The sequence below is a fragment of the Lynx canadensis genome, chromosome C1 (assembly GCF_007474595.2).
Source record: "Lynx canadensis isolate LIC74 chromosome C1, mLynCan4.pri.v2, whole genome shotgun sequence".
Taxonomy (NCBI): Eukaryota; Metazoa; Chordata; class Mammalia; order Carnivora; family Felidae; genus Lynx; species Lynx canadensis.
In genome coordinates this window covers 102,765,510-102,779,043 of record NC_044310.1, presented here as the reverse complement: position 1 = coordinate 102,779,043, position 13,534 = coordinate 102,765,510, and the positions used below count along the sequence as shown (strand labels likewise).

Here is a 13,534-nt window from a genome sequence, read left to right as displayed (position 1 = left end):
ACCACTTCATCCTGACCCCATCCAGTTTCATGCCTTTTTCCCTTTTTGTGGGTGTTTTAGGAGTCATTTCAAAGCCACTACTACTAAGGCCCCATAAGTTCTTATCCTTAATTCTGCAATCCAATGAGGGCTGTGAATTGAACTCTTTCTCATTTACTCATTTGGTCATGAAATGTCTGAACTGACCAAAAGGGTATTCATAGCTTTTACTTATCCCACTCAGTGAGAATATTCACCTAGCTCATCGCAGAAATAGGAATGTGTTTGACTAAGGCCCGCCCGTGACCCATGCAACTGGGTGCGTGTGCTATATGATATATGGTATATGAATCCTACTGCCTTCCTAAACACCAAAACGAATTCTACTTTTTGAAATATATTTGGATTCAAAGTTTCAGATAAGAGATTGTGGTGTTATAGAATATTTCTCAGCTCTCTTCATCCCCAGTATGAAGAAACAGACTATGCGTGGTAAACGGAGGTTGAAAAACACATGGAGAAGCCGAACAGTTCAGTGAATTGTGACTGAATCTCTAGTCCAGTGTTGACGCCCTATCTTGGAAGACCCTGCCTCTCTGGCCTGCAGGGCTACAGTCACTATCGAGGTGAAAAACCAGTCTTGACCTCATCTGCCCATCAGAGGCTCTGTAGATGTACATGGGGCATGGGCCACATGAGCCTTGGGGAGATCCCAGTGCGTGGTATTCTAGCGTGTGCCAGGCCCCACAGAGGAAGAGTGGCAGCTCCCTCACAGATATGTTGCCTGGGACCCTGAGCAGAAAGGAACGTCCCAGAGTAGCGTTCTGACAAACGCTTGGAAATGCTTGGATCGGTGCCACCAGACCCCTCCTCTCTCTTCTCTCAGCTTCCACCTGGGATGCCTGTCACCAGGTCCCTATGAACAGTGACCTGAGCCACCTGGTGGCAGAGATCTGAGCTTTGCGAGGGCAGCTGGAGCAGAGCATCCAGGTGAATAACTGTCTGCGGCTGCAGCTGGAACACCAGCTGGATGGCGGGGGGAGCACAGCCCGCCTCAGTCCTTCTGCCAACCAGGAGGACCCTGGAAACAAGCAGCCACTCTTCCAAGGTAGGAAGGAAAAGGGGACCAGGAGGCGGGCAGCTGGTGGGGCCGGTTGCCAGGATGTCTGTGGTGGAAGGGACCATCTTACCACTTCCACACCCCTTAGGGTCAGGGTGAAATCCGAGGTGCTTCGATCTATAGCCTTGGGTGAGGGCATGGGATTTAGGCTCACACCTGGCTCAGATTCCCAAGTTTGCCACATATAGGTTGCTTGCCTTAGGCAAAGTGTTTTAAGTCCCCAGGTACTTAAGCCTTAGTTTCCTCATCTTCAGGATGAGGATGATGGTCATATATAAATTGTATGATCATTTGGAGCATTAAATGAAATAACTTACAAGTGCCTGGCGGAGTAAGAATCAGTCAACAGATGACATCGATTCCTTGTATCTGTGGAGTGCTTTAAAATTTGCCATGAGTTTTCGAACAATTTTTCAAATAATTTCATCCGAGGTAGGGGCGGCCTTACTCTCTGTATTTCACGCGGAGAAACTCCGGCATTGAGACATTAACTGGCACACTAAGGTTGGCAGGAGCGGAGACCGACGTAGGATTCAAACCAGATGTTTTGATTTCCAGCCTCTGTCCTTCCTCCTCGCTACATATACTCCCTCTTGGTATCGTTGGCCTTCCCAGATCCCTAGCCTGGTTTCCCATTCCCTAGTTTTAGAGGAATTCAGGGTGTGGAAAACGTTCCTGTCCCTGAGGCAGTCCTGGCTGTGGGAAAGTGGTTGTCAACCGCCTCTCCTGTCCGCCATGTCTGCCCTACCAGATACGTCTCACCAGCTGTCTCCCTCTTCTCAATGCCCTTCATACATCTCTCTTCCCCCAGCTTCAATCTGAGTGTTAATACTGCCCCTCCCCATCTGAACACATTATTTTATCTTCTTCTTCTTTCTTTCCTTGTGACACACCACTTAATTCATCATCTCCTCTCCCCTCCATGGTGTATTTTCAATTGTATTCTTATAGGAGCCATTTCTGCTCAGGATTATGTAAAGCTGAGCTTTCAAACTTTCATGCCTGCTCTTCCTGGGGCATGTTAATCCTCATTCCCCTGCCCCCCACCCTGGTCCTGCTAGATTTTCATTGGTTAGACAATGACCTCATCTGTCAAATGAAGGTGACGCTTCCAAGATCACGTGTGGCGGCTGTTAATTATGTCGACCACGAGCATTGTGCACGGCCCATAGAAACAGCTCGGCTACAGTAGGTGGCTGTCTGGCTCCAGTCAGGCTGTCACGATGCTTGTAGTGTTCAGTTATATCTCCCCCTCTGCCCTCCTACTGGGCTTTCCCCTCTCACTGTGTCCCCACAACACTAGCCTGGATGCAGTGCCACTGGCTCAGCCACTGCTCCTGCTCCTCACCCACCACAGAGGCCTGAGCTGGAGAGCAGGCTCTAAGCCTGAGCAGGATTGTGCCTGTCTTCTCTGTGATATCTTCCAGTTCCTCCACCGCAGGATTGCTGCCTGGTCTCCGGGAGGGCATCTCTAACCCATCATGACTTCTGTCTCTCCTCTTCTCATCCTACTACACTGTTCCCAGCACTGATGCATCAGAATGGGGATTGGAATGCTGAGTTTAATCACCCACAACTCCATTCATTCTTTGATTCAGTATTTTTTAACACATATGCTACATATATATATATATATATATATATATATATATACATATGCCTAGTTATGTGTAGTTACAAGACATTGTATTAGACATTGCATACAAAGTTATATGCAAAACACAGGTTAGAAAAATGTACCTAAGAACTTTTCAAACCAGAAGTTGCTTCTCATGGAACACGCTTCCATGAAAAGAACACGTTCTTGTTCCAAACTAAGGGATTTGTTTGCTATTACTTACGATCATGGTCTGTGGGTGATGATTGTGTAAGCGGTGAGCCTCGCTGCCTTAGATCTCCACTGGCGAAGACCAGGCTGTGTGTGTGCTTGTTGAGCGGTGCGTTCCAGGGTCCCTGAGAACTGTTCTTGTCTTCACACCCTAGATCCAGTTGCTTCCCCTCCAGTCCGAGATGTTGGCATGAATTCTCCAGCTCTCGTGTTCCCTAGCTCTTCTCCTGCTGCTCCTGGCTCGGAGACTGCCATCTTCAATAGGACAAATGGTAAATATGGCAGCTGAAGGATTCAGGGACTGATGATGGAAAATTTTATTAATGCATTAACCTTTGGTTGCTAATGGACACATTATCTGATTACAGAGATTTTTCTCCCTGGGTCCCAAGGTCTTTAGCCCTACTCATTGCACCTTCTGTGGCCACCTTTTTTTTTTTTTTTTTAATTTTTTTAATGTTTATTTTTGAGAGAGAGAGAGAGAGAGAGACAGAGTGTGAGCAGGTGAGGGGCAGAGAGAGAGGGAGACACAGAATCTGAAGCAGGCTCCAGGCTCCAAGCTGTCAGCACAGAGCCTGACGAGGGGCTTGAACTCACAAACTGTGAGATCATGACCTAAGCGAAGTCAGGCACTTAATCAACTGAGCCACCCAGGTGCCCCTGTGGCCACCTTTCTTGTCATAATTCTTCCCCCTGTGGTTTGCCTATTGCTCTGTTGTGCCTCATTGCACTGTGATCCCTCCTCTCTTGAAAGTGCTTTCTGTGTCCAGCTTAAACGTTTTTTATATGTCTTTTTAACCAGAAATTAAAATCTTTTTTATTAAAATCATATTTTCCCTGAATATTCATTTGTCAATGAGGATAAAATTGGCCCCATGGCAGTTTTATCATTATGAGATAATGTAAGAAAGATTATAAAAATACAGAGCCCAGAAATCTATGGACTTCACACCTTGCTTGTACTTTCCCAGAGTGCCTTTCCTGTTCTGGCCTCTTTCACACTATTTGATGACTCTTCTAGAGGGAAGTGGCCTGAGGATATGCTCCTCACTGTGGATTCTATGTTGTTGTGGTTTTGTTTTTCAGAGCTGGGTTTGGACGCTTCTCCAGTAATGAAGAACCCCGCCAAGCTAGAGGGTGAAGCTACTGATGGTTCCTTTGCCAATAAGCATGGCCGCCACGTAATTGGCCACATTGATGACTATAGTGCCCTAAGACAGCAGATTGGGGAGGGCACACTGCTGGTCAAAAAGATAGCAGCATTTGTGAGATCAGCCTGCACCTTCCCTGGCCTTGAAGCTCAGGGCACAGAGGTAATCACGTTGTAGGTCTTAGGTGCTCCTCCTCCTGATCTTCGCCCCTTCTCCCATGCTGTACACGCCCCACAGCTGAGGACACATCTACTTACACCCAGCCAAGCCTTTTTTCTCCATCCCCTATTTTTGCTATAAACTCTGCTCTGACCAATGTTTCCTCTCAGAACCACAGAAATGCCTGTGCAACATTACCATCCTCATCTGTAGAGTACTTGCTGGGTGTTGGCATACATGGGGTGCTGTCCTGAGCACCCTTTGGTCGCTTGGTATCCGGTCCAGTCATGCTGGCACATGGCCATCCATGGGCAGAGTAAAATCATTTAATCAGATGGCTGGAAATTCCAGATTTGCATCTAGATGGGCCACATGTTGTGGAAGGGGCGAGAAGCCGGGCAGCCATGGGATTTCTCCGTACAGACTGAGCAGGGGAGGGAAGCAGGCAGGAGCCATCTCACAGTGCCTCCTGGTTTGGGGAACAGGCACCAGCTCCTGTGCTGTCCGAGTCACAGGAGATGCAGGGACATGGGGGGCAGCCCGGTCCACAGGAGGCTCCGCCCCAGAGAGGGAGCCACACATCCGTGTAAATAAGTACAACAGCGGGTCTGGGCTCAGTGTCAGAAGCCGTCCTCTGAGTTGTGAGGGCATGAACACAGAAGGGGCCACTGTGCCAGGCAAGGAAAGTCACATGGTCCTAGAGGAACCACTAGGGGGAACACAGATCCTCTGGGGGATAGAGGATGGCGTTCCAGGTAAAGGGACCGGCACCTCAGTCCTTGGAGCTACAACTGCTTCCCAGTTGAAGCGGAAAGTGTGATTTAGGGTTTTGCCCGGTGGTACCAGTGCAAATATCAAGGACCTTAGACCTGGGAGCTCGGATCAGGACTAGAAGCTTACAGAGAGTGTGAGGGAAGCTAGAATCTGATGATCCTTGCAAGTTGGAGGTCACTGCTGAGGTGGAGACCCTGGGCTTCCAGGTTAGAAAACGGTTTCACAGGGTCAAGCAGGCCCATGTCTGTGCCTCACTCACAAAGGAAGCCTGAGCCCTGAGTGCTGGGGTGGGGAGGGATGGGAGAGAGTGATCGCTCGGCCCCAGTGATGTCCGCGCCCGTCTCACCCACTCTCCCAGGTGCCAGGCAGCAAAGGCATCCATGAACTCGGGAGCAGCGCACAGGCCCTGCAGCACACACTGGAGGAGTCAGCCTCCCTCCTCACCATGTTCTGGCGAGCAGCCCTGCCAAGCCCCCCCAGCCCTGCACCGGCTGGCAACTCGGTGAGTGGCACATCCTTCCCTGCTTCTGCCCCAGATGTCACCCCTCTCCTCCGTCCCGCAGGTCCTGAAGGTCAGGAGCCAGACGCTGAGTTGGGACAGAGGCTCCTCAGAGGAGTGTCCCCGAGGGAGACCTGTCATCTGTGCTGGCTGCATGCAGCACAGCTCTGACGACATCCCTTCTCCTTCCTCCCCCTGTGAAGACGGAAGAGGAGGCTGTGGAGAGGGCGCGCAGCAGAGCCCTGGTGGCCCAGGAGTGTTCGCTTTCTTTCACTTTCTAAACTTGGCTGAGCTGAGAGTTTAGGGGCATGTGAACGTGTCAACATTCGTGTCCCTGTGCCACCCCACAGAATATCACCATGAGAGGACCAGCCTCTAGAAGCCACCTACCGCATCCCAACACACAGCTTACCTCTGCATCCCTGGGCCAGGCCCCAGAGAGTCAGCCCTCCCCCCACCTCCGCCAGGTGCCCTCAGACCCGAGGCCTGGGCTCTGCTTGCTGGGACCTTGGACAGGAAGGTTTCTCCGTCTGCCCCCCACCCCGGGATTCTGAAGCCAGATTAATGTCACTGACACCTTAGGAGACCTAAGTATGCCAGCACCAAGGGAGGGGGTGTTTTGCCATCTTGAAGTTGGCACAAATATCTACAAAATCTCAGACTGTCTCAGGCCAGCCCTCTCTCTCTGGGTGTCACATTCCCAACTAGCAAGTCATATTTGTGATGCCAGGGTACCAGACATGACGTCAGCACCAAACGTGGGTTCTTTCTTGTTCAACCACCAGGACTTCTGGCACTGCCCGGAGTCAGGTTCTCTTCAGCAACAGGACTGGAGGCCTCCTCTGTGTGGGGCTCCCAGGTTTTCAGGGAGGCTTCCTAATCCTACTGTTCCAGACCACCCTAGGCGGGCCTCCGCTGGAGGGTTTTAGAGGCTTTCAGGGAGGGAACCCGGGCCAGAAATAATTGAGAAGATCATAGAATCCCAATTTCGATTTTCAAGAGCCACAAAGCATGGGGTGCTTAGGCCTTCTGACCACTGACAGCCTGTTTCTCTTCCTCAGGGACAGTCCCTGAAAAGGGAACTTCTGGAACTGAGAACCAAACTGTCCGCACAGGAGAATCTCCTTCAGAGCACAGCTGAGCGTCTGAAGACCGCCAACCAGCAGAAGGAGACCATGGAGCGGTTCATCTTCAGCCAGTGTGAGTGCCCCCAAGCCGAGGGACGGGAGAGGAATTTGGGGTGGGGGGGGGCTTCCAGCCCACCCACTTGTGCTGCGGATAGACGGTGACCACACAGACTTGGGGAGGGGGCACACTGATGTGACATCCCCAAACCTCCCGTGCCACCAGTGATTGTGGATGTGGAGGGAGGGGCACGTGGGGACAGCAGGAGACCCTGAGCTGAGTGGCCAGAAGGATACGCTTCAGAACACACACCCAAGGCAGGTATGGGCCCAGCTGGTGATCCCTGCCTTGTTGGGCTGTTTTGTTGTTTTCAGTGACCAGGACACATGACGTGTTGAAGAAGGCAAGGACAAATTTGGAGGTAAGGGGGACACTGACCAGTCAGAGCCACAGAGCCCAGCCCACACCCATCTCCATGTGTCTTCAGAGTCCGCAGGTGATCCCTGACCTGCTCTGACCTTCCAGATTTCCCATCCACTTGTAGGACTCAGGTCCTCAATAAGTGTCCTTCTAGCTCCCCTCCCAACCCCTCCACTGCCATCTCTGTTCCCTGTCACATTGTCACCCTCTTGTTTCCTCACCCCACTTCTTCCCTCCTGTAGGCCAAGTCAGGAGTCCGAGGAAAGCAAGTGAGTTGATTCTCAAGGTCAGAGGGGAGTCCGCCTCTGAATGAGCTTCTGGGAGAGGGTGCTGGGGCCCGTTCTGCTGTTTCCTGGAGCACTTTCCACCTCATGAAAAGTAAAGCCAAGATGCCATCTAATTGATTGAGTCCATCCCACCCCCTATTGCGCTGAGGACAGCAATTCGACTTTGATATATCTCATCCCAAAGAAAACCATTGGGTCCTATCCACCTAAAAGAGAATTTGATGATAAATAAAAATGGAACTTGAAGGGAAACATTTTATCTATATGGCAGACATTCTGTAGGTTTACTTAAAATACTAACACCTTCCCTAGCAAATATGCCCACCAAACACGTGAAGTGTAGGAAATGGCTTGTAAATCAGAAACTATACCTTTCACTTGGACCTCAAAGCTTTGCCAGAAGCAGTTGGGCCTATTCCTAGGAATGTTCCCTAACTATAACCTGAGAGAAAGCTGATCCCACAGTGTGAAAATGGGTCGGGCCATGACGTCACCCTCCTTTTTTTTTCTTTTTTTGGCTAATTCCCTTTCCTTTTTCTCTGATAATTCCTTTCTTTCCTGAGCCTCTTTAGAAGAACACTTACAAGATGGCCTCTGTAAAGCCTTATTCCTGTCCCAGCAAAGGTAACCCAACAGCCCCACATACCCACTGGCTTCCCCTTGTATGGAAGTTTCCTCCACACTTCCGAGAGACAATGGAAAGGGCCCAGGGCTGGGTTCTAATCCTGGGATTGTCACCAACCAGCCCTGTGGCTTTGGCTGGCCCCTCAGTCTCTGTGAGTCCACCACCCTGCTTCTGTAGGAGGTGGCACTAGACTTAGGGGATCTCTAAGCTCCCAGCTGCCTTGCCCCTCCCTCTCCTCATTAAGTGCTAGACATGAACTTCACAGGGGACTTCCCTGCACCGTGTGCTATCCATCCTGCAACAGGCTATTTCTACACATGCATGTTTCATGCTAGGCGCTTCTATTCCTGGGAGGTCACAGAAGCCATCATTTTGCTCCAAGTGAACTGGGGAGTGAACTGGGTCCCAAAGAGGGAGTGTGGGATCCGGGCAGCGGCTCTGAGCAGGGCCATCACCACCCGAGGTGGTGGGAAGCTTTCCCTCTAACCCGGTGGCACCAGAGGTTCCTCAGGATGGCAGCCCTTCCCCTAGGCTGTCACTGAGCCCATGGCCCTGCCACCGCCCAGTGCTCACTGCAGCTCAGGGAGCCACCAGCAGGGCCTGACAATGGACTCACCCTGTTGCACTTTTGTCTCCAGGTGAAGTGCCTGAGGGCTCTGCCAGGCACCCCAGTCTTGTGACCCTTGCCTTCCAGGAGTCACGCAAGAAGAGGAGCCTGCAGAGATCCTTCAAGCAGCAAGAAGGATGGGCCCACCCCCCCGTGGTGCAACTCCCACCTGCTGATGAGACCTGGGCCCCACTCCTGCACACCTGTTGGAGGGTGCAGGAGGAGCCAGACGCGTGGCCCAGTGCAGGAGGGCGGAAGGTAGAGAGCCTGTCCTGCGGTTAAGGAGCACCATCAAGAGAACCACCAGCCAGGGTGCCCTGGGCCTAGCCCTGAGCAGAACAGGCACGGTTTGTACAGGGCCTTGTGACCCTGCTTCTAAACGCCACACTGGCCTGGGAACTCGCAATGGCCACTTCTCGCTTCAGTGCCCTTCCTCACGTGGTCACCCAGGGGAAACAGGACCCTGCTCCCTACGGATGGGACACGCGGTCCCCACACGGGAGCTCCTCAGCAGTTCTAAAGCACACGAGTGACAGCGGTGCCCTGAGGGACAGTGGGGCTCAGCCGGCACTACTCCCAGACGTACGCTTGCTCGGGGCCAGCTCAGCCCGGCCAGCGTGGGCTGGGCGTCCGTCTACACTGCAGCACCCGAGTGCTTTGAATCCACGTGGCGAAAGTGGTGGCTTCCCACGTGCAATGTCCCGCTTAGCCTGGCGCCTCCTATTTCCATTTATGGCCTCCGAAGTGTGGCGATGACCGCGGCCTAGTTACGCTGTCCCCTTTTAAATAAGTCCTCTCTGGGGACCTGGGACTCGTGGCCAGACCAAGCCCATCGAGAGTCCTCTGTAAGACAACCCAGTGATCATACTTAAGTGGCACCTGAGAGGCCCCCAGTTGTGTGAAAGCCTCGTCTGTATCTTCCCAGTGCTTTAGAACGCGTGTCTGTCTGTATAAATGTACCATAGATATTTCTATCTGTCGCTATAGCGATATGTTTTGGGCAACATAACTGGTGGACAGAGTCTGTTAGAGGAAATGAAACACAGTCTTTTCGGTGGCTATGAAAGTAAAACGTGTATAAAGAAATCAAACATTTTTCTTCAGCTGCTTTATTTCCGATCTGGGCACCGTCTCTAGGCTGAGTGTGAGAGAGGAGCAAAGTCACACTGTCCCTAAGAAGGTCACGGTCCAGTGTTTAAAGTCTTCGGAGTAAAGGAAAAAGTTTGGGCTTCTTTGATCATTGTGTAAGAATCCCCAATCTAAAAGTAAAAGAGAGTGGTTCTTAGGTTGGGAAAGCCTTAGAGTCAGCAATGGAGGTCACAGAAGCTACCACCTGGGCTCTAACCCCAAGAGATGTAGTTGGTGTGAGGCCCCGGAATCTGCATTTCTTACATCAAACCCAGGTGATTCTGATGCAAGTGCGCTGCAGACCAATTCCAACATATTGCTCTCTAACATTGACCCAAAGGTATGAATGAAGTTGGTTTCCTTTAAGGGAGCATCTTTAACTGCAAAGCGTGGAAGTCCTTCCACAAATGTGGCACCGAGATCTGCAACTATTCCTCGGCAGGTGTCCTTAGTCACGTCCTTCCAGGAACTAACACAAAGCTATCTCCACAATGATTTCCTAGAAAGAGTTCAACAACACAGCAGCAACCACAAAACCCTCAAACACCACCCTCCCCACCACCTCCAGTAACAAATAGATCCATCCAAAGACTCACACCCGAGGCAGACACGGGTCCTACTTTCACGGTAGACGGAGTGAGCCCACGTGTGCTGTCACACTTGGTTGTTTAAGTCTTCCCATGAGTGCCTTTGGCTGTCAACAGAGCAACTCGCTGACCCAATCCGCAGAACGGATGACGAGTCTGTAAACAAGTAGGACACAGAAGCCCAGAGCGAGGCTGTGCTGCCCCGTGATTATTCCAGGATCCGGACAATTCCTCCCCCATCCCTGTGCTGCCGGGCCTGGTCGCAGAATCAGTACTCATGAGAACTCGGTGCTTCCACAAAGTTCGTTTTATGTCCGTGACGTTTACGAAAGCAACAGCCTATGACGCCCTATAAAGCTCAGGTCTGCTCGGGATCCAGTCGCAGATCACTTTTGGGGGAAAGCCGTAAACGCCATGCTTGCATGTTCGCTCTCTGTGACATGCTGAAAAGTAGCTCTGTGCCTTAAGAGAACTCGCGCAACAGAAACGTAGCTGTGAGAGGAGGGGGTTCTCCCGTATTTTTCCTTTTGTAACTTATGTCCTTGCCCTCCTTGGGAAAGGAGCACAGCCCACTCTTGAAAAGTGAACAGTCAATGTGTGTGACCACCAGTGGCTTCCACTTTGCATAAGAACGTGCTGAGCCTGTGTGCAGGGAACAGACTTTGAATGTTACAGAAAAGAAGGGAAAGAAAAAAGATGGCGGGTGATGAGGTGAAGAAAGGCAAAAGAAATGTAGATGCAATTCAATTTCCTTACACCTTGCAGCCCACTGGTCAATAGCTGACACAGGACCTCCTCAAGGAACTCACAACTGCCTTAATGTTAACGCTCTGCTGGACGCAAAAACCAACCTCGGCTTGAGGCTAACCAGACCTCCAGGGTCCTGTAAGCCTTCTGGAACGTATGGAACTCCTGACGGAAACTTCATTGGGCTCTACGCCCCCATCCTCCCCCACCCCCAAATTAAAACTTTATAACCAGTCACACCTCACAATCCCAGTGCAGCTCTTCCTGTCCCCCTGTCCTGTCCCGTCCTCACGCTTTTTAGAAACACCTTTGTGCACCGAGAACGTCTCACAAAGTCTTTGTTTTGTTTTGTTTTGTTTTTTAGTTTGTTTATTTTGAGAGAGATACAGGGAGAGAGAGAGAGAAAATCCCCAACAGTCTCCCTGCTGTCAGCACAAAGCCTGACTTTGGGCTCAATCTCACAAACCTGTGAGATCAGGACCTGAGCCAAGAGCAAGAGTCAGATGCTGAAGCCACAGAGCCACCCAGGTGCCCCGAGAATTCTTTCTGAACCTTTCACTCCTGGCGCACCTCACATCGGCAGGTACCTAACCTAACACTTCACCGTGGAAAAGCAGCGCTTGGCCGGACCACCTAAGACTCACGACCTGCAGCATTTATACAGGATTGGTTCCATCCCGCAGATCTAACTACCGCTGACGTCATGAGCCAGACACCTGACATGGGTTGTCTGTGGCCGGGGTACCGACTCACCGCGAACTTAGAGGCTTAAAAGGACACACGTTTGTTACCTGACAGTTCTGTGGGTGACAAGTCCCAACAAGGATCTCACCAGACTCAGATGGAGATGTCAACAGGGCCACCGCCCCTTCTGGAGGCTCAGGGAGACTGAGCAATTTAATCCAGGGAAACCTCACTACAGTGCAGTCGGGAGGTTTTGGCAAGGGAGCGCCTGTGTCCCACCCGCCCTGGTTTCCTCTGTCTCCATCTTCCGCACCACCAGCTACAGCAGGCAGACATCTCCTCCTCTGCCTCCTCCAGGTTGAAGGCACCCCTGTAATTCCAGGGGGCCGCCCGGATATTCCAGGACGATCTCCCCATCTCAGGGTCCTTGACCTAAGCACCTTCGCAGAGGCCCGTTTGCTGTGTGATGGATCATTTTCACAGGATCCGGGATGAGGCTGGGGACCTCCCAGGCAGGGGGCATCCTTCCGCGGACCACCACACTATTGACTCAGGTGACAACTAATGTCGGACCCCCGCCCCCCCCCCAAGTCTCTTCTAATTTCAGCAGTCTAGTAAAAGTCAAGCACACGTCAAGGCCCAAGGGAGACAAAGGCAAATCAGAAACCAGAACGCCAGGGACAGGACCAGGAAATTGCCCCAGGACTAGTCTCTTCCGAGTAGGTGCTGCTTGGCTTTCCAGACCTGGCTTTTCCCCACGGAAGGGGGACTTTGCTGGCGGAAATCTCCTCCAAGGGGAAGCGCGCAGCGGGGGAGGAAGGGACGGCAGAGGCAGAGTGGGGCGCCCTGGACCCCACTAACCCCTGCTGTGACCTCTGGCAGTGGGGGGAGGGTCTAAGTGAGCTCAAGGCAGGTTTCCGTGGACCCGCCCCGCCTCAACGCGGGGATCCTGGTGCGCCCCCCCCCCCGGGCGTCCACCAGGGGGCGCCGCGGCCCCGCCCCGCCCCGCGAACGCACCTGTAAAGCAGCAGGCACGCGGCAGTTCTCAAACGACTGGTGTGGGTTCGCGCGCCCCGAGCTGCCAGACGTTCGGTCCCCCCGCTCTGGTGTCCAGCCCTGGTGCGGGGGGACTGGCTTGGCGGCTGAGCCCCTCAGGTGGAGCCATCGCAGTGTGTCTCCTTCAAACCGGGCTCTGGGCAGAGACAGAGCGAGAGACAGAGCGAGCGAGGTGTGTGGGCGCTTCTCCGGCTGGGGGACGTCCTCCCCCGTGTTCCTCTCAGGCGGGCGCAGTCGGCCCGGTGCTGCCCGCCGCGTGGGCGCCACGACGGGCGCAGGGGCCGTTGCGGGAGCTGCATGGAGAGGGAAGACGAGCGGGAAGCAAATCAGTGTGGAGGGGAGAAGACGGAGGAGACCCGCAAGGAGAGGAAGGAGGCGGGGGCGGGAGGAAGAGGAGAAGCCTCAGCGCTGAGACCCCGGCGGGAGCGGAGCTGGGGGCAGGGAGACGGCGTGCGCGTGGAGCCGGGTGACGCGGGGAGGGGCGGGGAGTGAGGCGGGGCCGTTGCGTCCTGACCGGGGCGTGGCCTTATGGAAATGAGGCCGCGGTGGGCGCGGTAGAATTCCACCGGGCGGTAGAATTCCCCGGGCTGTGGAAGTGGCCGAGCTGTGGCTCGGCTTGTCTGAGGACGACGTGTGTGGGGTGAGGATGGTTGAGACGGGAGTGGGTGCGGAGGGTTTTGGGGTGCGGGGAGGCCAGTGACCGTGTGTGTACAGTGTGGTGCGTGTGAGGCTGGGTTGGGGCGGAGGGGGAGGAAGTC

General features: G+C 53.0%; 1 protein-coding gene across 1 annotated transcript in view; it reads left to right on the top strand.

Annotated features, from left to right (window-relative positions):
* Window positions 1-9,665, top strand: part of LOC115519781 (phosphodiesterase 4D interacting protein) — a 51,128-nt gene extending 41,463 nt beyond the window's left edge. Inside the window, 9 exon segments of the mRNA XM_030323664.1 lie at window positions 866-1,087; window positions 3,083-3,199; window positions 4,014-4,240; window positions 5,370-5,513; window positions 6,572-6,710; window positions 7,010-7,056; window positions 7,298-7,324; window positions 7,915-7,966; window positions 8,606-9,665. Coding sequence (XP_030179524.1) covers window positions 866-1,087; window positions 3,083-3,199; window positions 4,014-4,240; window positions 5,370-5,513; window positions 6,572-6,710; window positions 7,010-7,056; window positions 7,298-7,324; window positions 7,915-7,966; window positions 8,606-8,856 — 1,226 coding nt within the window. The 3' untranslated portion in view covers window positions 8,857-9,665.
* Window positions 9,666-13,534: the final 3,869 nt, after the last annotated feature.